Below are 26,932 nucleotides of genomic sequence, written 5' to 3' on the forward strand. Positions count from 1 at the left end.
CCAGTGCAAAGATCTTTGACAGACAAGTGGCCCTCTTTAAATTTTGTGAATCAAAATTCTTTGAATGATGCATAGCATCCTCTACAAAAGGTGTTTTTAATATTTAGCATTAGCATTAGCATTAGTAGAGGCATTTGATGCAAGAAAGCAAGCTTATGCAGCATCAGCCAAAAAAAAAAAAAAAAACCCCACTTCCACTTCACCCCTCTGTTCGTTCAAAATACCTGTCCAGCTGAGCCTTAAACTTATTTAGGCTATCAACCTCCACCACAAGGGATGGGAGTCTGTTCCACCAACCAACCACCCGCTGGCTAAAGGCAAATTTCCGTACGTCTATCCTACATCTGTCTTTCCTCAATTTGAATTTATGCCCTCTCAGGTGATTTTTCTGAGCTAGAGGAAGAATCCCATCAGCATTGAGCATGCTTAAACCATTCAAGGCTTTATACACCTCTATCAGATCACCTCGCTGGTGCCTAGTCTCCAGACACTGTAATTTGCAAAACTTAAGCCTTTCTTCGTAAGAGCACCCCTTTGTTCCATTCACTAATCTTGTTGCCCTTCTCTGTACTCGTTCCAGCAGCTCTACATCCTTCTTGAAATGAGGCCTCCAGACCTGTATACAGTACTCTACGTGTGGCCTGACCATTGCCTTATACAATGGAATAATCACCTCCTTATCCCTGCTGGAAAAATTCTGTATATCATTGACAATACTCCATGAGCTACTCTTGCAGCCCGTCTGCACTGCTCAGAGAACTTCATATCTGCCTGCACAACCACCCCCAAGTCCCTTTCATTCTCTACCACTGTCAGTGTAGTACCACAGAGTTGATACGTTGCTCTGGGGTTGCTGTTTCCCATGTGTAGTACTTTACATTTGTCAATGTTAAACTTCATTTGCCACCTCTCAGCCCATCTGCTCAACCTTTCCAGATCCTGTTGCAGCAGCATAGTGTCAGTAGTGTCCTTGACAACCCTGCCAACCTTTGTATCATCTGCAAACTTGGACATTAAGCTTGATATACCATCATCAATGTCATTTATAAATACAGAAAACAATAATGGACCCAACACTGAGCCCTGAGGGACTCCACTAATAACATTAGTCCACGATGAGCAGTGTCCATTAATTACCACTCTCTGTCTTCTCCCCCTCAACCACCCCTTTATCCATAGCAGCAACTTGCCTCCAATGCCCCACTGCTCCAATTTGTGTAGCAGTCTTCCATGTGCAACAGTATCAAAAGCCTTTCTAAGATCCAAGCAGACATTGCTCCTTAAAGCTCTTCAAACAGAGAAGTTTTTCCTGATTTATTTTCTGCTTTATTAGTTTAAATTGTCATATTAACTTATTTTCTAGAGTAGCTTTATATTCCTAGTTACGATACTTAGTTTAAAGTTTAACTTAGACAGAGATTTCGTAGATATTACTTAGTATCGGTAACGGTATCAAATCCACGTGTCACAAATTGAACGAGAGGTCTTTTAACCAAATTTAGTCGATTTATTAACCAATTGTTATATCAAATTATCTTCTATAAGTAGATTATAGACTTAGTCAGGATCCTTAGTTTATTCTAAATTGAGATAGCGAGATTTCGAAGCTAATCAATACTTACGAGTCCGTAGAAATACCGTTCGTAAATTCCCGCCATTTTTACACGATAGCATAAGCTTAGTGTAGTATACTGCATAATATAATATTGTCAATTAATCAGTAAATCTATTAATCTTGATAAACTTTATTGTCAATTAAATTGTATTTTTAACTCTATAAATATATATAACGACTTAATCATAACAAATAATTAATACATAACTATAGTGGTACACGTGATACGGAAGTTGTATAAAGGGAACACTAGATACCGAAAAAAAAAAAAAAAAATATATATATATATATATATATATATATATATATATATATATATATAACATAACTGTTTTGGGATATAACTTAAGGATTTAATTTTTGTTTTAAATTTTATTGAATTAAATTGGAATCATGACTCTGACCAGAGCAGCAAAGCAAAAGGCTTAAGCTAATGGGAGTGCTGTGGTTCAGGGGAGAACTGAGGGGGGCAGTTGCCCTCTGAATCACAGTCTATTAAAATGCACTGTTTGCTTGATGTTTGCGGAGCAGTCGGGTACGGTACATGATACTGCCAAGGGGGATGTCTTTGTGTGTGCACGATGTAAGGAGTGCAAGGAAATCAGGCGACAACTCAGCGTTGTTATGGGCCTTTATGAGACCTTGAAGGACAGGGTGGATGCCCTCGAAGGAAATAAATTGCGGGGCCCATCAAGCTCTCAGCTGCCCACATCAACGCCAGAGCTTGCACTTGGTCATCAGGCAACACAGGGGCAGCCCCCTAGGCAGAATGCGCTGGTCCCACAGGAACTAGTAGTTGTTGGTGACTCTATTGTCAGGGAAACGGGGAACATGCTTTGTAAAAAGGATAGGTGGAATAGGACCAGGGTATGTCTGCCAGGGGCAAAGGTTGATGACGTTGTAGAGCGGATATCATCTTTTAAGGGCACAAAAGGTGATATAGTTGTACACGTTGGCACTAATGATATTAAGAGTAGGAGACTGGCGGAATTACTTAGCAAGTACAGGTCACTGTTGAAAAAAAGCCGTGAATTAGGGTTGAACTTGAAAGTGTCTGCAATTCTGCCCAGACACGATAGGAGGGAGTATATGATGAGAGCCTTGTCGATCAATTCGGCCCTGGAGGGATTGTGCAAGGCTCAAGGGGTAGAATTTTTTTCAGCCTGGACTGTACTTGTTAACAGGAGAGATTGCTTCTACAGGGATGGGATACACTTAAATAGAAAGGGTGCAAGAATTTTTGCTGATGCTGTCGAGGCAGTGTTAGGTGGGTCGGAAAACTGCTAGTTGGGGGGGATACAAGGACTAATAGATTAACAGTAGCCACTGGCAGAGGTGGAAGTGATTCTTGCACTGCTTCTATTCAAATGAGCAGAAGTCTGAAAAACAAGATGCAGGATATTTCAGAGACTGCTGGTAGTCATTGCGTTACAAGTAAACACATGGGTTGTGTTAGGGTAGCTAAGAATAGAAACAGGTGCATGTATACCTGTGTGTACACCAATGCTAGGAGTTTGGTAAATAAATTTGATGAATTTGAGGTATTGCTCAAAACATCAAAGGCAGATATTGTTGGGATATCAGAGACGTGGTGTCACACAGATATAAGTAATGCGGAACTGGAATTTGGGGAATACAATATATATAGAAAGGATAGACAGGACAGGAGGGGAGGAGGGGTTATGTTATTAATTAAGAAACACATAAAGTCAAAGGAAGTGAAGCCAGTTGACATCGATGGACAGGGCAGTGTCGAGTCAGTTTGGTGTGACATAAGCATAGGGAAATCAAAATTGAGAGTAGGAGTGTGCTGTAGGCCTAACGACTCTGATGAGTATAATAATATATTGTACAGGGAAATAGAGTGGGCCAGTAAATCAGAGAGTCTTATAATGGGGGATTTTAATTTCCCAGATATTGACTGGAATTTGTGGGTTGGTCACTCGCACACTAGCAAGGCTTTTGTGGATTTATTGGATGATTGTTTTCTACATCAGCATGTTCGTGAGGCAACAAGAGGGAGCAATACTCTTGATCTGATTATCAGTAGTGATTCTTCATGCATTAAGAACCTGCAGATAAATGAACCACTAGGTGGCAGTGATCACAGTGTGTTGAAGTGGGATTTACTCAAGGAGGTAACTACCATCAGAGGTAAAGGGAAGGGTTTTTGTTTTCGTAAAGGCGACTATGATGGTCTGAGACAGTATTTAAATTCTATACAGTGGGACCAACTGATGATGTTACCAACAGCAAACTCAAAATGGGAAGCATTCAAGGAACTAATCTTGGTGGCTACCAGGCTTTACATACCAACTAAGAAATATTGTTCAAGGTTTAGGCCTAAATGGTTGTCAGATGGACTAATGAGACATGGAAGAGAAGAAAAATGCATGGGATACATACAAATTAATGGGTGACATGGAAGCCTATGATAGATATAAGTTGGTCTGTAACCAAGTCACAAAGGAGATTAGGCAGGCAAAGGCAGACTACGAAAAATCCTTGGCAAAGGATGCAAAGAAAAACAGAAAGGAGTTCTTTACATACTTGAACTCGAGAAGGAAAGGGATGAATCAGATTGGTCCACTGGATATTGATGGTTCAACAGTTGAGGATCCTGCTCAGGTGGCTAACAATCTAAAAGAGTATTTTGCATCTACATTCACGCATGAGGAGTTATTCAGGAAGGAGAATGATGTAGGTAAAGTAAACATTGGCAGTGAGCTGGATGATTTTGTAATAACTGAGAGGAAAGTGGAGGAGAGATTGTTGAGGATAAACATAAAAAAGGCACCTGGGGTGGATGGGATCTATCCAGTTATATTAAAGGTGGCAGCAAAGGAAGTATGCAAACCCCTAGCCATAATTATGAGAGCTTCTTTGGACTCAGGGGAGGTACCCATAGACTGGAGATGTGCAAATGTAACCCCAATTCACAAAGGAGGATCAAAGGCTGACACAAGTAATTATAGACCTGTTAGTTTAACTTCTGTTCCAGGTAAATTAATGGAGGCACTGGTTAAAGAAGCACTGCAGGATCATCTAGACAAGAATTCAGTTATAGCTCAGACGCAGCATGGTTTTGTTAAGGGCAGGTCTTGCCTGACCAATTTGATTGGATACTATGATGTAGTCACAAAAGAACTGGATGGAGGGAATAACTTTGATATTATATATTTGGATCTTAGAAAGGCTTTTGATACTGTTGCACATGGAAGACTGCTGCACAAATTGGAGCAGTGTGGCATTGGAGGCAAATTGCTGCTATGGATAAGGGGATGGTTGAGTGGCAGAAGACAGAGAGTGGTAATCAATGGACACTGCTCAACGTGGACTAATGTTATTAGTGGAGTTCCTCAGGGCTCAGTGTTGGGTCCGTTGTTGTTTTCGGTGTTTATGAATGATATTGATGATGGGATATCAAGTTTAATGTCTAAGTTTGCAGATGATACAAAGGTTGGCAGAGTCGTTAAGGACACTACTGACGCTATGCTGCTGCAACAGGTTCTGGAAAGGTTGAACAGATGGGCTGAGAGGTGGCAAATGAAGTTTAACATTGACAAATGTAAAGTACTACATATGGGTAACAGTAACCCCAGAGCAATGTATCAACTCTGCGGTACTACACTGACAGTGGTGGAGAATGAAAAGGACCTGGGGGTAATTGTGCAGGCAGATATGAAGTTCTCTGAGCAGTGCAGACGAGCTGCAAGAGTAGCTCATGGTGTCTTGTCAATGATATACAGGAATTTTTCTAGCAGGGATAAGGAGGTGATTATTCCCTTGTATAAGGCAATGGTTAGGCCACATCTTGAGTACTGTATACAGGTCTGGAGGCCTCATTTCAAGAAGGATGTAGAGCTGCTGGAACGGGTACAGAGAAGGGCAACAAGATTAGTAAATGGAACAAAGGGTTGCTCTTACGAAGAAAGGCTTAAGTTTTGCAAATTACAGAGTCTGGAGACTAGGCACCGGCGAGGTAATCTGATAGAGGTGTATAAGGCTTTGAATGGTTTGAGCATGCTCAATGCCAATGGGATTCTTTATCTTTCTCAGAATAATCACCTCAGAGGGCATAAATTCAAATTGAGGAAGGACGGATGTCGGATAGATGTGCGGAAATTTGCCTTTGGCCAGCGGGTGGTTGGTTGGTGGAACCGACTTCCATCACTTGTTGTTGAAGTTGATAGCCTAAACAAATTTAAAGCTCAACTGGACAGGTATTTCGAACGAACGGAGGGGTGAAATGGGAGAGGTTTTTTTTTTTTTTTTTTGGCTGATGCTGAATAAGCTTGCTTTCTTGCATCATATGCCTCTACTAATGCTAATGCTAATATCAAAGTTATTCCCTGCATCCAGTTCTTTTGTGACTGCATCATAGTATCCAATCAAGTTGGTCAGGCAAGACTTCCCCTTAACAAAACCATGCTGTGTCTGAGCTATAACTGAAGTCTTGTCTAAATGATCCTGCAGTGCTTCTTTAACCAGTGCCTCCATTAATTTTCCTGGAACAGAAGTTAAGCTCACAGGTCTATAGTTACTTGTGTCAGCCTTTGATCCTCCTTTGTGAATTGGGGTCACATTTGCACATTTCCAGTCTATGGGTACCTCCCCTGAGTCCAAGGAAGCTCTCATAATTATGGCTAAGGGTTTGCTTACTTCCTTTGCTGCCTCCTTTAATATAACTGGATAGATCCCATTGGTTTCTGTTGCACTTTTTTCTAATTTAAAAACAAATTTGAGACAAATTGGCTCAATAAAATCTCATTTTAAAATGTGATAAAACACTTAAAAAATGTATACAATACAAACTCAGACTGACTGCAGAGAAATTAGATTTTAATGAGTTTCTATCTCCAGATGAGTCACCAAACATATATTGAAAACTCACTACAATGCCTCAGTTTCAAGATGCGAAGTCAGTCCCCAAACCTTTTTATCACACATGATACAAAAGTTGAAATGGCCAATGTAGAATCCTGATTTGAACCATATGAACATCTGCTAAATGATAGTGGAATGCCAGGTGAGGGCCAGCCCAACAAGTAGTCTCACATAAACAATTTACCTGGCCACTGTTTTGCAGGAGGAATGGAGAACTATACACACTGCAGCCTATTGTTCATTAGTGGAGAGCTTGCCCAGGACGGTGGAGTATGCAATTGTAACAAAAAGAGGACTAAACACTATTGAAGTGAGTCATAGTGAAACCAACATATGTCTAGATACTTTTGGGAGTGCATTATACATTAATTCTAGCAGGCAAAATTAGAACAAGGAGGGGCAAATCTTGGGAAGTAAGAGCGATCAGATCCCTTGAAGGTTCACCTTCAGCCATTTTGATCAGTGCTTTTGATCATTCGAACACAGTCTTACCATCTTGACATTACTGACAATATTGTGAATACAGTGATATGAGGAGTGTTTTCAATAAAACGGATGAATTTATCTCCTGTTTAGGACAATTACTGCTGACATAATAGGGCATAAGTTATTTGGAGTTAGAAAATGAAGGGTCACACAATGTTGTGTACAATGCATTCAGGAAGGATAGGGAAGATGGAAGGGGTGATAGGGTCATGTTTCTTATCAAAACCAGCCTGAATATAATAAAAACTTTTGCAGATTAGGAAGTTATATGTATTAGTATAGAATCTGTGTGGTGTGAGTTAGTTGGAACCAAGCTATAATGAGAGTGGGAGTAATCTACAGACCAGAAAATTGTAAAGATTTAACAAGAGCCTCTACATGTGAATGGTGCAAATGGAATGTGTGAACATCTTATTATTAGCATTAGCATTAGTAGAGGCATTTGATGCAAGAAAGCAAGCTTATGCAGCATCAGCCAAAAAAAAAAATAATAAAATAAAAATAAAATAAAAAATAACCACTTCACCCCTCTGTTCGTTTGAAATACCTGTCCAGCTGAGCCTTAAACTTATTTAGGCTATCAACTTCCACGACAAGGGATGGAAGTCTGTTCCACCAACCAACCACCCGCTAGCTAAAGGCAAATTTCTGCACGTCTATCCTATATCTGTCTTTCCTCAATTTGAATTTATGCCCTCTCAGGTGATTATTATGAGCTAGAGGAAGAATCCCATCAGCATTGAGCATGCTCAAACCATTCAAGGCTTTATACCCCTCTATCAGATCACCTCACCAGTGCCTAGTCTCCAGACACTGTAATTTGCAAAACATAAGCTCTTTCTTCGTAAGAGCAACCCTTTGTTCCATTCACTAATCTTGTTGCCCTTCTCTGTACTCGTTCCAGCAGCTCTACGTCTTTCTTGAAATGAGGCCTCCAGGCCTGTATACGTACCCTAGGTGTGGCCTGACCATTGCCTTATACAAGGGAATAATTACCTCCTTATCCCTGCTAGAAAAATTCCTATATATCATTGAAAATACACCATGGGCTACTCTTGCAGCCCATCTGCACTGATCAGAGAACTTCATATCTGCCTGCACAACCACCCCCAGGTCCATTTCATTCTCTACCACTGTCAGTGTAGTACCACAGAGTTGATACATTGCTCTGGGGTTGCTGTTTCCCATATGTAGTACTTTACATTTGTCCATGTTAAACTTCATTTGCCGCCTCTCAGCCCATCTGCTCAACCTTTCCAGATCCTGTTGCAGCAGCATAATGTCAGTAGTGTCCCTGACAACCCTGCCAACCTTCATATCGTCTGCAAACTTGGACATTAAGCTTGATATACCATCATCAATATCATTTATAAATACAGAAAACAATAATGGACCCAATACTGAACCCTGAGGGACTCTATTAATAACATTAGTCCACGATGAGCAGTGTCCATTGATTACCACTCTCTGTCTTCTCCCCCTCAACCACCCCTTTATCCATAGCAGCAATTTGCCTCCAATTCCACGATGCTCCAATTTGTGCAGCAGTCTTCCATGTGCAACAGTATCAAAAGCCTTTCTAAGATCCAAGTATATAATATCAAAGTTAAACCCTGCATCCAGTTCTTTTGTGACTGCATCATAGTATCCAATCAAATTGGTCAGGCAAGACTTTCCCTTAACAAAACCATTCTGTGTCTGAGCTATAACTGAAGTCTTGTCTAGATGATCCTGCAGTGCTTCTTTAACAAGTGCCTCCATTAATTTTCCGGGAACAGAAGTTAAACTAACAGGTCTATAATTACTTGTGTCGCCCTTTGATCCTCCTTTGTGGATTGGGGTCACATTTGCACATCTCCAGTCCATGGGTACTTCCCCTGAGTCCAAGGAAGCTCTCATAATTATGGCTAAGGGTTTGCTTACTTCCTTTGCTGCCTCCTTTAATATAACTGTATAGATCCCATCCACCCCAGGTGCCTTTCTTGTGTTTATCTTCAACAATTTCTCCTCCACTTTACTCTCAGTTATTACAAGATTCTCTAGCTTACTGCCAGAGTTGAATACACCTCTGGCATTCCCCTCGCTGAATAACTCCTCATGTGTGAATGTTGATGCAAAATATTCATTTAGTTTGTTAGCTACCTGAGCAGGATCATCAACAGCTGACCCATCGATATCAAGTGGACCAATCTGATTCATCCCCTTCCTTCTAGAGTTTACATAAGTAAAGAACTCTTTGATGTTTTTCTTTGCATCCCTTGCCAAAGATTTCTCGTAATCTGCCTTTGCCTGCCTAACCTCCTTTGTAACTTGGTTACAGATCAACTTGTATCTATCATAGGCTTCTGTGTCACGTGTTAATTTGTATGTATCCCATGCGTTTTTCTTCTCTGCAATATGTCTCATTAGTTCATCTGACATCCATTTAGGCCTAAACCTTGAACAATATTTCTTACTTGGTATGTAAAGCCTAGCAGCTTCCAAGATAAATTCTTTGAATGCTTCCCATTTTGAATTTGCTGTTGGTAACATCATCAATTGGTCCCACTGTATAGAATTTAAATACTGTCTCAGTCCATCGTAGTCGCCTTTACAAAAGCAATAACCCTTCCCTTTACCCCTAATGGTAGTTATCTCTTTGAGTAAATCCCACTTCAGCACCTGTGATCACTACCACCTAGTGGTTCAATTATCTGCAGATTCTTAATGCATGAAGAATCACTACTGATAATCAAATCAACAGTATTACTCCCTCTAGTTGCCTCCCAAACATGCTTATGTAGAAAACAATCATGCAATAAATCCACAAAAGCCTTGCTAGTGTGTGAGTGACCAGCCCCCCAATTCCAGTCAGTATCTGGGAAATTAAAATCCCCCATTCTCTGATTTACTGGTCCACTCCATTTCCCTGTACAGTTTCTTATTATACTCATCAGAGTCATTAGGCCTATAGCCCACTCCTACTCTCAATTTTGATCTCCCAATGCTTATGTCACACCAAACTGACTCAACACTGCACTGTCCAGCGATGTCCACTGGCTTCACTTCCTTGGATTTTATGTATTTCTTAACTAATAGCATAACCCCTCCTCCCTTCCTATCCTGTCTATCCTTTCTGTATACATTGTACTCCCCAAATTCCAGTTCTGCATTCCTTATATCTGTGTGACACCACATCTCTGTTATCCCAACAATATCTGCCTTTGATGTTTTGAGCAATACCTCAAGTTCATCAAATTTATTTACTAAACTCCTAGGATTGGTGTACATGCAAGTATACATGCACCTGTTCTTTTTCTTAGCTACCCTAACACAACCCATGTGTTTACTTGTACCCCAATGATTCCCATCAGTCTCTGAAATATCCTGCATCTTATTTTCCAGGCTGCTGCTCATTCCAATAGAAGCAGTGCAAGAATATTTGCTGACCCATCTAACACTGCCTCGATAGCATCAGCAAATATTCTTGCACCCTTTCTATTTAAGTGTATCCCATCCCTGTAGAAGCAGTCTCTCCTGTTAACAAGTACAGACCAGGCTGAAAAAAATTCTATCCCTTGAGCCTTGCACAATCTTTTCAGGGCCGAATTGATCGACAGGGCTTTCATCATATATACTCCCTTCTATCGTGTCTGGGCAGAATTGGAGACACTTTCAAATTCAACCCTAATTCATGACTTTTTTTCGTGGGTGATTTCAATTTGCTCCTAAATTGATTGCAACCTGAAGGGAAACAAAATTTTAAATGATTGTTATTTGTATCAACCTGCTAATTAAAGTACTAGTGGCAAGAAAACTAGACCTGTTCATCACCCATGAACCAGATAACATCATAAGACTGACAGTACTAAAACCTTTAGAAGTGAGTGATCATCAAGTTCCAAGTTGGCAACAGTTTCTAAAGGCAGAGAGAGAGAGAGAGAGAGAGAGAGAGAGAGAGAGAGAGATGAGTTGTTAAAAAAGATTGGATTTTAATTGATTTAATTGGTTTTAAGGGAGATCGCACAAAAACCTAGGACATTATATAAGACTCAATCAACTGGGGAGAGAGTACACAGTGTACAAATACATTAAAACTATAGTCAGAAAATCCATGAATGCATATATACCATTAAGAAAATGTAATATGAGGAGGGTGCCGAGATTAATGAATAAATAGATGGCCAGTACATAAAACAGAAAAAGATGGCAAAGGTACAGAGCAATAAAAAATACAAGTTAAAAGGTTAGGCTGGCAAAGTCGTCACTGGCTAAGAGATCAAAGGATGGAGAGAATGAAGTGAAATCACTAGTTAGACCGCAGACTGTCTTTCACATATATTAACACAAAGAAGAAAAGAACAAATCAGGTTGGACCCTTCCTTAAGGATTGCAGGAAGGTCAGGTAGTCCAGCAGATATTGTGAACTAATTGAACAAGTACTCTGCATTGATATTTACCAAAGAAAGACCCTTCATGGTGAGGAGAAACTGGGAAGCATAAAATTATAAATATTGAAATTTAATATTATTTATTAGAAAAACAGCCTAAGTCAAATAAACTGCCTGGAATTAGTAGTATTAGTAGTGGAAAATGATGCACCAAAGCAAACTTTCTTGCATCAGTCAAAAAAAAAAAAAAAAAAAACCTGCCTGTACTTCCCAAAATCAGGCGCCTCCGTAGCCAGGTGGGAAGGAGCAGCAGTGCGTAGCACATGCTTCTTGATTAGACCGGGGTTCGAGCCCAATCACCACCAAATACGGAGGATGCGGAAAGGTCAGGGAATGACCACCGCATATCCCGGAGCAATATGGCCTTAGTTGCTAATGCTCCTAAAAACCAAACAAACAAACAACTTCCCCAAATCACGTGTCTCTAACAGTTTGTCTAGTTCTTCCTATTTATTCAAGGAATAACTACCTACTTCTACAACACAAGAGGGAAGCTTGTTCCAACAACTACCCAATGGCTAAAGACAAATTTCCTAGTTTAAATTTATGCTCCTTCATGTATGTAGTCAGAGCAAGAGAAAGAATTCCATTGGCACTGAGCTGACTCAATCCATTCAGAGCCTCAATTAAATCTCACTTCAGTTAAATCTCCTCACGTCTTCAGATGCTGCAGTTTGCAGAAATAAAAACTTTCCTGGTAAGAGCATCCTTTTGTTTTCCCACACTAATTTTGTTACTCTTCTCTGCACCCTCCAACAGATCCACATCTTTCTGCAAATAAAACTTCCAGACCTCTGTCTAGTACTCAAGATGTGGCCTAACTGGCAGCCTGTCTGCACTGTTCAGAGAACTTCATATTTGACTGCACAATTACCCTCAGGTCGTCTTTTTCATTCTCCAGCACTCTGAGTGTGTTACCACACATTTGGTATATTAATCTGAGATTACTGCTACCCATGTGACATATCTTGTATTCATCAATATTAACATCAGTTACCACTTCTCATCTCATCTGCTTAATTTATTTAGATTTTGTTGCAGTAGCATGCCCTGGGTACTGTTATTAACCATACTGCCAACTTTCATATCATCAGTAAAGGCATAATATGCCTTCATCAATAAGTGCCACAAACAGTAATGGACTTAGTACTGAAATGAGGGAGGGGGCACTTCACTAATATCATTTGTCCAACAAGAGCAGTCTTCTTCCACTTAACCATCCTTTTATCCATAGCAGTAACTTGCCCTTAATGCCACACTGCCTCAATTTTTACAGCAGTACTTTATGTGTAACAGTATTATATGCTTTTCTAGAATCTAAGTTATGTGATACCAAAATTATTCTTTTTGCATCCAATTCCTTTGTTACTGTGTTGTAATATCCAATCAGATTGGGTAGACAAAACTGTCCCTTAACAAATACATACTGTAAATGTAGTATAAATGCATTCCTAGTCTGGATGGCCTTGCATTGCTTCTTTAATCAGTGACTCCATTATTTTACCTGGAACAGAAGTCAGGCTAGCAGGTCTGTAATTATTCATGTCATCCTTTGATCACCCTTTGTGAATTGGGGATACAGTTGCACATCTCTAGTCTATATGGACCTCCCAATCTAAGGATGCTCTCATAATTATGGCTAAAGGTTTGCCAACCTTTTTTGCTGCCTCCCATAATATAATTGGATAGATCCTATCCACTCCAGATGCTTTCTTTACATTTAATGTCAACAATTTCTCTTCTATTTCCTTCTGAATTGTCACAAAATCTTTCAGCTCCCTGTTATAATTTGATACACTTTTGGCATCTCTTCCCTAAATAATTCCTCATTATGTGAGTTACAGTGAGTATGGATCCAAAATATGCATTCAGCTTGTCAGCAATCTGAACAGGTTTCTGACAGACAATTTAGTTCAATATTTTCAGTAATTTTGAAGAAAGTAGCAAGTTGTTGTTGTTATTTGGTTTTTAGGAGCATTAGCAACTAAGGCCATATTGCTCCATGGATATGCAGTGGTCATTCCCTGTTCCACATCCTCCGTATTTGGTGGTCACGGGTTCGAACCCCTGTCTAATCTAGAATCATGTGCTATGCACTGCCGCTCCTGCCCACCTGGTTACGGAGGCGCCAAAATAACAAGTAAAATCCCACAGAATTCCAGCTTTCGGTATGATTGCAAATGCAATAAGATTGAGTTTACTACCCATTTATAATAGATTGTACTAACAAAAAAAGCCCAATAAACTGGAAAGTACAAATTGCTTTTATTGTTTTATGATCGTGACATCTAGAAATGAGTTAGAAAAATATCATAAACGCATTCAAAACTGATTCTTATAACCAAACATAGCAATAAACAGTGGTGTTTGTCTGGTTATTTTTGAAACAACTTCCTAATTCGGGAACCTTCCTTCATCAGTTATCCTGTTAGCTGTTCAGACAATATTTTTATGGTTCGCACAATGTAAACCGTTTTAATCTGTAAGCATTGCTTTTGCTGATTTAATATTTCTTGTCTATATAAAGTGTGTTTAATTAGTGCCTAAAATGAAGAAAGCTGTAACAAAAAAAATTTTAATTTAGAGGAAAAATTAAAAATCATTAGGGAGTTAGAAAATGGCGAAAAGGTTGTGACATTACCCAAGAAATACAGCATAAATGAATCCAGCATTAGACGGATCAGGGAAAATGCTGAGAAAATTAAAAGTTCAGTTATCTGTTCCACGTGTTATGAAGGTTGGCACGGTTGTTAATAACAGTAATGGCAGTGTGCTACTGCAACAGGATCTAGAAAATTTGGGCAGATGGGCTGAAAAGTGGCAACTGAAGCTTAACATTGACAAATGCAAAGTACTGCATATGGGTAGAGGTAATCCCAGAGAAACGCACCAACTGTATGGTTCTACACTTAGGGTGGTAGAAAATGAAAAAGACCTGGGAGTAATTGTGCAGTAAAATATGAAGTTTTCTGAGCAGTGCAGACAGGCTACCGGAGCAGGCCATGGAATATTGTCAGTGATATACAGGAATTTTGCTAGTAGGGAAAAGGATTATCCCTTTCTATAAGGCAATGGTCAGGCCATTCCTTGAGTACTGTGCAGGTCTGGAGCCCTCATTTTAGGAAGGACGTAGAGTTGCTTGAGTAAGTACAGAGAAGGGCAACACGATTGGTGAGGGGAACAAAAGAGTGGTCTTATCAAGAAAGGCTTAAGTTTTGCAAATTGCAGTGTCTGGAGACTAGATACCTGCAAGATGATCTGATTGAGGTATATAAGGCCTAGATTAGGTTGAGCAGGCTCAATTCTGATGGGATTCTTTCTCTTGCTCAGATTACGAACCTGAGGGGGCATAAATTCAAACTGAGGAAAGACATTTATAGAATAGATGTGTGGAAATTTGCCTTTAGCCAGTGGGTAGTTGATAGCTTAAATGAATTCAAGGAGGAACTGGATAAATATTTAGAGGGAATGGATGTGTGAAATGTTTTTTTTTTTGTGTGGGGGGAGCCTCAAGCTGGGAGCAAATTTAGACTATGTATATATTAAGTGCAATAGCATCATTAATACACAGCCATTTCTGAATAAACAGAATATTTATAAGGCGGCATTGTTTAAATTACCATATTTCCCCACGTATAAGACACCGTTTTTCGAAAAATTTGGGGTCTAAAAACTGGTGCATCTTATACAGTGGTTCTAGATTTTTTTTTACTTGCATTTCCTGCTTTTTCGCGCTCATTATTTCGCACTTGTTACCGGTATATTATGTTACGTTCTGCCACGTTCTGCCCAGAAATGGTTCAGAAAAGATTTTCGTACAGTGCTGAATTCAAGTTAAAAGTGATCCAGTTTGCAAAAGTGAATGGAAATCGTGCTGCTGAACGTAAGTTTGGTCCTCCTCCTCCAACTGATAAAACAATTCGAGACTGGCTACGAGAAGAAGAAACCCTACTGAAAACGCCACAGCAGAAGAATGCCATTAGAGGCAAGCCAGCAAAATGGCCTGATTTAGAGAGGGAAATGAAGAGCAAAGTGCAATTGGAATTCCTGTGTCCACAAAGATGGTTCAGCATGAGGCAAGAAGAATTGCTGATGAAAAAGAAGTTATGGGTTTCATAGGAGGACACAATTGGTGCTTCAGATTCATGAAACGGAATGGACTAAGCATGCGTACACGCACCAGACTTGTCCAAAAAATGGCTGAGCAGAAGGTCCTTAAATTTCATCGTTTTGTCATTCAATGTCAGAAGACACATCAGTTTGAGTTGGGACAAAGTCCCCTTCAATTTGATGTCCCGAGTAACAGAACTGTTGATAAGAAGGGGGTGAAAACTGTAACTGTGAAGACAAGTGGACATCAAAAGAGCCATTATACAGTTGTTCTAGCTTGTTGTGCCGATGGAACTAAGCTGCCTCCTATGCTGATTTTCAAACGCAAAACAATGCCAAAAGAAGACATTCCTCGAGGAGTGATTGTCCACGTTCTGACAAGGGTTGGATGGATAAGGATGGGATGAAGATCTGGTTTGAGAAAGTTTGGAGCAGGAGACCAGGTGGGCTCTTACGCAGAACTGCCTATTGGTGCTTGATCAGTTTAGGGCACACATAAAAAAAATACAAAGATGATTGTTGCAGAGCAAAAAGCAAAACTTGCCGTCATACCTGGAGGCTTGACAGCCCAGCTCCAACCACTTGATGTCAGCATTAACAAACCCTCCAAAGCTGCCATGAGAGACGAATGGAACCAATGGATGAAGTCTTCTGGGGACAATTTGACACCAGCAGGAAGAGTGAAGAAACCAACTATAGGAGAAGTTTGTACCTGGGTGAAAAGATCCTGGGATAATATCAAGATTGAGATCGTTCTCAAGTCATTTAAGAAGTGTGGCATTTCAAATGCCATAGATGAAACTGAGGATGAGGCAATATATGAAGACAGTGATTCATCATCAGACACAGATGAGGACAGCTAATGGATGGGAGTTTTGACAGTGATGAGTTGTATGAATTTTATGATGTATAAAACTTGAGTTCAATAACTTTATGTAATACATTTTTTTTCAAATTTCGGACCCCAAAATTAAGGTGCATCTTATACATGGGAGCGTCGTATACATGGGGAAATACGGTATATCTCATATTGTGAATACCTTCACAACGAGTTGCCATTATATTGCACTACTTCGAATAAATAACGCTTCACCTAAGGAGAAGACTAATGTTACTTATTCTCAGATAGGTACCACCACCCATTTGGCCCTTCTTCGGTGGGTGGGTAGGTACCCAAGTGATGCAGTGATGGCAAAACAGTTGTGAAGTATAACTCCTACCTACCCACCGAAGAAGGGCCAAATAGCCTTGAAATGGCACCAGGGGGAGCCTGATGATGTCCAGAGTTTCCAAGAATAGGTAACAACAGCCTTCTCCACTGGGGAAGCGTTGCCTATTCGAGGAGTTTGAGTTTTTGAGTGGTGTCAGTTGAAGGAATTACTGTCACTTTCATTCTTCTACACCCTTTATTTTCCTCTTCCACTCCTACTATTACTTTCCCTCTACCTTTTTTGCTTTTCTATGTCTAATAGGGACAAGTGGATAGTCGAGTTATTGTCCTGCACATATACAAATAACCCTGAAATGGTGAAGTCCAGGTGGTTGTACCTATCTGAGAATAAGTGACATTAGTCTTCTCCTTAGGTGAAGCGTTACTTATTGGAAGTAGTGCAATATCATGGCAACTCATTGTGAAGGTATTCACAATATGAGATATAACTTTAAACGATGCCGCCTTATAAATATTCTGTTTATTCAGAAATGGCTGTGTATTAATGATGCTATTGCACTTAATATATACATAGTTTAAATTTGCTCGCAGCTTGAGGCTTTAGCCCTAAATGCATCTTAGTCTAACTTCTCCTTAATAACGTGTCATGAGGTAATTTTTTAAATGTGTTCTTACTTTCGAATTCCTTCAAATTTTTTCAACTTCAACATGCTCTCAATTTTCACTTCATGATTTCCTTCAGAATTTTTCAAATTAGTGATAGCATTGATAGTTAGAATAATTAATTTATCTGCTTTTACCATAGTAATTCTGTAAAGCTTCTTGCAGGATGTCAATCATTAGTGCTAAATCATTAAGAAATTCCAGATTGAAAAGTCGGTTTAATAATCCAGAATATTTAACTTTCTGATTCAAAATGTTTGCACAAAGCGGGATAATTCCTCCAACCCTCAGTTGCCATCCACCAGCAGCAAGCTGCCCATCATGGCCCGAACATGTGACTGATCTTTATAGTTTCACATCAAGTACTTTAGCAATAATCCTTAATTCACGCTGGATTTTCAGAGACTGACGATATAATGCATACAGTTTTTATTATTGCCTGTATGCCATTATATTTCGGAACTTTTTTTCACAGTGAAAGCCTCACTGCGGTTTCCAAATCTGCCAACATTTCATCTTTGAAAATTTTACTTGATATTTTAGTTGCCCCCCCCCCCCCCCTTTAATCTTGCTACTGTCACTAGTTCTTTGAATACTGTGAAAAAAATTGGAATCACTCAGATATTCGGCTATTGTGACCATGTAAGCATAGACGGAGAAATTTACTGAAATGCGTGGATCACTCACTTCTCCGAAAAACATATGACTTCTTGTCAGAGTAAACAGGAACCACAGCAGGTGTTGACCAGAGGCTATTGTCCATGTCAGGAATCTTCATAATCCTCTAACTGGATATGGAAAGCATATTAACTAGTGCGACTTCTCGGAATGTGGCTGCATATGTTTTGCATTTCCCTTGGATTTTAAACATTCTTGATGCTAAGAAAGCTGCAAGTCCTAGTGGTATTTCTCCACTTGCTCTCCAAACCTGTGCTCCTGAACTTACTCCTGTTCTGTGTTGCCTTTTTTCACTTTCTTATCCTTCTGATTGAAATTTGCTCATATCCAGCCAGTTCCTAAAATGTTTGATAAATCTCTTCCATCCAGTTATTATCCCATTGCAATTACTTCTAATCTTTCTAAAGTAATGGAGAAATCAATTAACCGACAACTCTTAAACTGTCTGTAAACTTTCCTTCTAATCAATGATCGCCAGTATAGATTCCATCAGTGTCGATCCACTAGCGATATTCTGGCTTATGTTACCCATCTATGGAGAAATGTAATGGAAAAGTTTGATGAAACTAAAACAGTTGCTCTTGACATTTCAAAGGCTTTTGATTGTGTTTGGCATAAATGTCTTCTGAATAAGCTTCCATCATATGGTTTGCTAATTGTTTTTTGTAATTGGGTATCCAGTTTTCGCTCTGACCACTCACTGTGAGTGATGGTAGATGTCGATCCCCCATGGTTCTCTGTCTTCTAACTTCTTCACTAATGCGGGTGTTCTCCAAGTTTCAGTTCTTTCTCCCACTCTTTTCCTCTTTTGTATTAATGACCTTCTTCCATTGACTGGAAATCCTATCCATAGTTTTGCTGATGACAGTACATTGCATGCCACTTTCCAATTAAAGAAACCTTGCCCTGCTCAAACAGCTTCAACTTCTTGAATATCAATTACGAGTTCATTAAATGCTGGTCCAGGTAATTCTCCAGTGGTATAAAGTTAACATAGTTGATTTCAATCCTTCTAAAACTCTTCCTGTCTTATATCTCGCAAAAAGGCTTCTTCTGCTCCTGTGCTTATCTTTGATGACACTTTAATTTCTAGGCAACAATTGCCTAGGAATCAGAGTGTAATTGGGGATTACCTGACTTCTAATTTCTCTTGGTGTAAGCGTATTACAAATATTAATTCCTCTGCATCTAAGAAACTGGGTTTTCTCTTTTGCTGTCAGCATTACTTTTCTTCCAGGCAGCTATTCACTCTGTACAAATTGCAAATCTGCATTATCAATATTGTTCCCACAATGGAGCGGTGCCCTGAAAACCCTCTCTCGGGCTTCTATATTCCATTCAGAAGAGGCAGTTAGGTTAATTAATGACTTGTCTCTAACAGTTGAGGATCCTTCTCAGGTGGCTAACAAACTAAACGAGTATTTTGCATCTACATTCACACATGAGTAGTTATTCAGGAATGGGAATGCCAGAGGTAAAGTAAACTCTGGCAGTGAGCTAGATGATTTTGTAATAACTGAGAGGAAAGTGGAGGAGAAATTGTTGAGTATAAACATAAAAAAGGCACCTGAGGTTTTTATTAAAGGAGGCAGCAAAGGAAGTAAGCAAACCCTTAGCCATAATTATGAGAGCTTATTTGGACTCAGCGGAGGTACCCTTAGACTGGAGATGTGCAAATGTGACCCCAATTCACAAAGGAGGATCAAAGGATGACACAAGTAATTATAGACCTGTGAGTTTAACTTCTGTTCCAGGAAAATTAATGGAGGCACTGGTTAAAGAAGCACTGCAGGATCATCTAGACAAGACTTCAGTTATAGCTCAGACACAGCATGGTTTTGTTAAGGGAAAGTCCTGCCTGGCCAATTTTATTGGATACTATGATGCAGTCACAAAAGAACTGGATACAGGGAATAACTTTGATATTATATACTTGGATCTTAGAAAGGCTTTTGATACTGTTGCACATGGAAGACTGCTGCACAAATTTGAGCAGTGTGGCATTGGAGGCAAATTGCTGCTGTAGATAAAGAGATGGTTGAGGGGGAGAAGACAGAGAGTGGTAATCAATGGACACTGCTCATCGTGGACTAATGTTATTAGTGGAGTCCCTCAGGGTTCAGTGTTGGGTCCATTATTGTTTTCTGTATTTATAAATGATATTGATGATGGTATATCAAGCTTAATATCCACGTTTGCAGGCAATACAAATGTTGTTAAGGACACGACTGATGCTATGCTGCTGAAACAGCATCTGGAAAGGTTGAGCAGATGGGCTGAAAGATGGCAAATGAAGTTTAACATTGACAAATGTAAAGTACTACATATGGGAAACAGCAACCCCAGAGCAATGTATCAACTCTGTGGTACTACACTGACAGTGGTAGAGAATGAAAGGGACCTGGGGGTGGTTGTGCAGGCAGATATGAAGTTTTCTGAGCAGTGCAGACGGGCTGCAAGAGTAGCTCATGGTGTCTTGTCAATGATATACAGGAATTTTTCTAGCAGGGATAAGGAGGTGATTATTCCCTTGTATAAGGTAATGGTCAAGCCACATCGTGAGTACTGTATACAGGTCTGGAGGCCTCATTTCAAGAAGGATGTGGAGCTGCTGGAACGAGAACAGAGAAGAGCAACAAGATTAGTGAATGGAACAAAGGGTTGCTCTTACGAAGAAAGGCTTAAGTTTTGCAAATTACAGTGTCTGGAGACTAGGCACCGGCAAGGTGATCTGATAGAGGTGTATAAAGCCTTGAATGGTTTGAGCATGCTCAATGCCAATGGGATTCTTCCTCTTGCTCAGAATAATCACCTGAGAGGGCATAAATTCAGATTGAGGAAAGACAGATGTAGGATAGATGTGCAGAAATTGTCCTTTAGCCAGCGGGTAGTTGGTTGGTGGAACAGACTTCCATCCATTGTTGTGGAAGTTGATAGCCTAAACAAATTTAAGGCTCAGCTGGACAGGTATTTCGAATGAATGGAGGGGTGAAATGGAAGTGGGTTTATTTTTATTTTTTGGCTGATGCTGCATAAGCTTGCTTTCTTGCATCATATACCTATGCTAATGCAGGCGCCTCCTTAGCCAGATGGGAAGGAGCAGCAGTGCATAGCACATGCTTCTTGATTAGACCGGGGTTGGAGCCCATCACCACCAAATACGGAGGATGCGGAAAGGTCAGGAATGACCACTGCATATTCACGGAGCAATATGGCCTTAGTTGCTAATGCTCCTAAAAACCAAATAACCAACCAACCTATGCTAATGCTAACAGTCTCTCCACTCTCTGTCTTATAGACATTCTGTTTCTACTGCATGCCTTTTTTATATATAATTCCATGGGCACTATTCTTCTGAATTGGCTTCTATAATTCCTGCTCTCTCTTTCAAAGCAGTCCTACCATTTGCAGTTACCACTCTAAATCCTTTTACTGTCTGACTTCAAACTCACAGAACCAACTTTTCTTCTTCCTCAGTTATTATTTCAACTTCCCATTTCTGGAACAACCGTCCCTCATGTGTATTTTCTTATAATTATAATCTACAAAAGTTCAAGTATAATGTCAGCAAATATCTTCTTCCACCTCCAACCCACGCATGGTACTAGGTACTATAGGTTATAATACCTCTTTTTCTTTGGTACCTTCATTAAAAAAAAAACTGCAGAGATTGAACTGTAATCTCAAAATGTATTTTCTTCCATCATCTCAACCTTCAAACCATGCATGGTACTAAGTATACTGTAGCTTCTGATACCTTTCATATTTGAGGTTTTCATAATAATTTTATTTTTTTAAAATTAACCAGTTTTAAATTAACCACTGAAACCAACTTTCTTTTTATTATTCTTTATATTTATTCCTGCCTCTACATTATATTCACTTGTATATGTGCAAGTTAGGGCAAACACATCATAGTAGCACTTAACGTATTTCAGTCTTAATTTATATTATACACCATCAGGCATCTCGATATTTTGGAGTTATACTTCATAACTGTTTTTTCATCATTGCTTCACTAGGATACCGACCCACCCACCGAATTAGGACCAAACAGCCTTGAAACGGTGATGTCTGGGTATTAGTATCCACTGAGAATAAGTAACAACAGTCTTCTCCTTTGGTGAAGCATTACTTATTTGAAGTTGTGCAATATCATGTCAACTCATGAAGGTATTCACAATATGAAACTTAAACGATGCTGCCTTTGCATATTTTTGCTAATTCAGAGTTGAGCCACATACTAATATAATGCGTTTGCACAAATTTTTATGTTGTCTAAATCTCTTACAGCCTGAAGCTAAAGCCCCTAACGTATTTCATTCACTTGGATATAAAATGATTTCTTTCTAAGAAGAAATGGTGACTGTTGTTAGTTACAACATTTTGATGTGTTCTATTAACCCTGATATGAAGAAACATTAACTAAAAAAAATATGAAATAAAATAATAATAATAAACTGAAACTTGTCATGTCAAGAACCTGATAAATCCCTGTACAGAGATGTGCCTCTTGGTTATATTGAAGTGTATTTTTGAACATTGAGAAGATTTCTTTTTATGTGTAAATCTGTCATTCTTCTTAACTTTATCTAAATTATTTATAGGTGATCTGATGGATGAAGCAGAAGTTCTTGAATGGCTGACTAATCCAGAAAACTTGGATTTAAGTGATACAATCGAAAAAGTGAATAAGAAAATGTTTGAAAAGATTTTGCAGAGGGCAGATTATGTGGCAGTTGTGTTTTGTAAGAAACTTTTAGTAATAGAAGAAAACATCCTATTAAATGTGTTAAATTTGTTAATTATATAGATGTAGATTAAAACTGTTCATCCAAATATATCAATTTGAGATATTTCAGAAATTATGGTATTAAGCTGGTATTTTAGAAAAAAAAAAAGGTGAAACCAGCATTCTTTTTATTGTTCCTTATATTTATTCCTGCATCCACATTATATTCGCTTGTATATAAAATGATTTCTTTCTAAGAAGAAATGGTGACTGTTGTCAAGATTAGTAAATATGTGAGAAATAGAAATTAAAGGAAAAAAAAAAAAAACCACAATATTTAGGAAAATATTACTGCTACGAACTCAAACAACTTAGCATATTATGGCATTGTGTACATATCCATGATTAAATTTCAAATCAGTTAAAAATTCAATAGTATGTTCCATGTGTAGCAATATATTCAGAAAACATGGTAATCAGACCATGTGTTCTGGAGAAGCAGAGAGTGCTATAATGTTCTAAGAACTTTTCCTGCATAGGTTCAATGACAATGTGCCATTATCAAGATAAAGGTAGTTATTACTTGGGTGAAGTGATCACTATTATAGGATGTAGCTGGGCTGTGATAATATTTATATAGGCTGTACTGGCTAAACTTGGTCTGTAAGTGTCATACATCTGAGTGTCTACTAACAGATTAAGCTTTAATTGCCCCAATCGGTTGCCAAATTAATAATACTCTACCAAGTACAGTGGATTCCAGTTATTTGGGCCACCAGTTAATCGGGGCAGCCGTTTATTGGGGCAAATCTTAAAAAACAGAAACCAGTCGAGAAAATAGCCAGGGTTTACTTCGCTTAATTGGGACAGCATACCGTTTAATCGGGGCAGGAGACCGCAGCACTGGAGATTACCCACGATTGTCTCCGACGGTACCACGTGTTTTGGTCGAAATTCTGGAGGTCACAACCATAAAACAATAAAAACAATTAGCAGTCACCTGTTTATTGAGCTTTTCTGTTAGTGAAATCTATCATAAACGGACAGTAAACTTGCTCTTACTGAATTTGCAATAATACCGACAGCTGGAATTCTGTGGGTTATTATGTTGAAATGTGTTAACACTTCCATGAAATCTTCAATCATATAAAAAATTAATTTTCAGAATCTTCTCTTCATTCCTATTTTTAAAGCTTCGTAACTCGTTACTCCGTTCTCACTTGCGCGTATCGTGTTACTTGCAATTTGTGTGTGCCGTGTTCTTTGTTATTGATTGCTTATCTTTTCACTGTTTTAAATTTTAACCCCCACCCACAAATGTCAGTAAACAGAAATGTCAACTAGTTCAATGTACATATTACAGTACGTATTAATTATTCCAATTATAACGTATATTCTTCCGATTTTCACGTATCATTTAATTTTTTAATTGGTAAGGTAATAAAGGGTAAATTTGTGCTTAATATATCTTTGCTTTTATAGCCTGTGGATAATATTCCTCCTATTTTCGCTAATTAGAATCGCTGTTTAATAGAATTAAAATTAAATTAACAAACGTGATCACAATGACCGACGCTTACTGCACATCGTATAGTGAACGGTACTTTAATATGTCGATTTCGCCGAAACGTGATTTCGTTGTACAGTAAATTGTAAAGGGGGAGGGTACATTGTATTTTTAACTATTTACGTGAAATTTCGGATAATTGGGGCAGCCGCTTAATCGGGCCAAAATGCACTAGTCCCGATGTGTCCCAAATAACCGGAATGGACTGTATTATTAATTACCAATTTCTTTAAATCGGCAATCCATCCCAAATTGTTCCCTGGCCATCAGAGAGAGAGAGAGAGAGTCGTAATCAACATATTGCTATCCCTGCTCCATGATCATGATTGAACTGGGATCCAGATTAACAAGTAGCACTTTTTTTAAATGGTGATCCTTAGCCTGCTATAGGCATTACTTTCTATTTCATGCAGACAGCAGTGAGTAGTATTTATTTCTGTAGCATGTCCAGGGCATCTGGTGTTGAAATAATTGTTGCCATAATGCACACACACACAGACCTCTGGTACTGGTGCTGATATGTGTACCCCATATGAGACAGCCTTAGCCTTCATCTAGTGATTCAGGCAAAACTCAGTTGTTCTCTACCACACATTTTGTGTTGCCTGTCATTTTCATGTCCATTTCTTGATCATGTTTTGCATGAATCCGCTGCCATGGCCATTTGTATATGATGGTATTTTCATCAGTACTGGAACTCATCTCATTTGCCTTGCTATTCATCCAGTTTTTCTATTGCAAATATATAAATGATGTTGATGCTATTTGCTGTTAGACATTGTTAGAAACGTTCACAGTCTTGGACATTGGAATATTGCAATAGATTTCATTTTCTGGAAGGCAAGTAGTGTTTTTGATAAACTGTACATTGAGTGTACAGTTTATCAAAAGGATTGTATTCTTAGAAATACAGTAATAGAATTTGATTCTAATAATATACACTGTGCTGCCACTTTATTAGGTACACCTACCTAGTAGTGTGTTGAACCTCCTTTAGCCTTCAAAACAGCCGAAATTCGTCTAGGCATGGATTGAACAAGATGCTGAAAATGTTGTGCAGGAATGGAATACCATGCAGACACGAGTGTGTCATGCATTTCCTTGAGATTCGACAGAGGTGTAAGCCTGCAGTGAACAGTCCTTTCCAGCTCATCCCAAAGATGCTCGATAGGATTGAAATGTGGGCCTGAGCGGGCCACTGCAGCAAAGAAAAGTCATTGTCATGTTACTGGAACCATTCCATAGTCAATAGGGCTTTGTACAATGGTGCATTATCTTACTGGAAGTAACCATCTGACTGAGGATAAACTGTCAACATAAACGGATGCACTTGGTCAGCAACGATGTGTAAGTACGATGTGGCATTCAGATGTGAATCTATGGGTATCAATGGACTCAACGTGTGCCAAGAAAACATTCCCCACACCATAACACTGCCCCCCACCACCTTCCACAGTAGTCGTCAGACATGACGGGTCCATGGATTCATGTTGTTTTCACCAAATTCTGAGCCTTCCATCAACACAATGCACCAGGAACTTCGACTCATCAGACCAAGCAACTGTTTTCCAATCCTCGATAGTCCAGTGCTGGTGTTGCTATGCCCACAGGAGGCATGCGCTCATGCTCTTCATTGATAACAAAGGTACGCAATGTGGCTATTGGCTGTTGTAGCCCATTCGCAACAAAGTGCGTCTAGTGGTCTGTTGCAGTATTTTGTTTTGTGCACCAAGGTTGTATTCTGACGTGATGTGTGACGTTGTGTCCCATCTGTTTTCTTGCACAATTCTAGCCATCCTCCTCTGACCTCTCTCATCAACAAGTGATTTTCTTCCACAGGAGTGGTTGAGAGGATGTTTTCTGTTCGTTGCTCCATTCTCGATACACCCTTGAAACTGTGGTGTGTGAAGAGTTCGGGAGAACTGCCATTTCACAGATGCTTTGTCCAGCACATCTTGCACCTACTACCATGCCACGTTCAAAGTCTGTTAGATCACTCCTTTTCCCCATTCTTGCTGCGGTTTGTATGCTTAACTGTTACTAGAAAGGTTGATCTGCTGCATTTATATCCACAACTGTGGTCCTTGACACAACGTTGTGGGACAAAACATTTGTGTGCACAGCAGGGGTGTACATAATAAAGTGGCAGCACAGTGTATTAAAAACATTGCATGCCACATAAATTTTAAAATTTTTTACAGGCAAAAATAATTGATTTCATTGAAACTAGATGGAATCAAAACTTTAAAAAACATTCAAAAAATAACACAGTTTGCAGACTAATTTTGACAACATTTCAATATTTTTGTGGCTATTGTTGTCAAGTCTAGATTACAGAGCCAACCTTTATGGTCATCCATGAGTTATAGCAGAAGCCTGGCAAAGATCTGTCACAAGTCATCCATGAAAAATTTACATTGTGTACAATGTGTTTTTAATCTGTTATAATTAGTTATTTTTCATGTGTATCTTTCTTCCAAGAAACTATAAATAGAATTTGCTTTTCACTTATAAACTAAATGAATTATTAGTTATAATTGTGCATTCACTTCTACAAATCTTAAAAAGAATTATAGAAAATGTCAACAGAAGG

At 39.1% G+C, this 26,932-nt stretch overlaps 1 protein-coding gene across 1 annotated transcript in view; it reads left to right on the plus strand.

The window, feature by feature from the left end:
- LOC150081560 (uncharacterized) overlaps positions 1-26,932 on the plus strand; it is a 710,435-nt gene that overhangs the window by 512,457 nt on the left and 171,046 nt on the right. Inside the window, exon 25 of the mRNA XM_090380128.1 lies at positions 22,648-22,788. Within this exon, the coding sequence (XP_090236254.1) occupies positions 22,648-22,788 (141 nt within the window). The remainder of the gene's footprint in view (positions 1-22,647; positions 22,789-26,932) is intronic.

Source organism: Mastigoproctus giganteus, chromosome 8, assembly GCF_048544385.1.
Source record: "Mastigoproctus giganteus isolate SK-2022 chromosome 8, ASM4854438v1, whole genome shotgun sequence".
NCBI classification, from domain to species: domain Eukaryota; kingdom Metazoa; phylum Arthropoda; class Arachnida; order Uropygi; family Thelyphonidae; genus Mastigoproctus; species Mastigoproctus giganteus.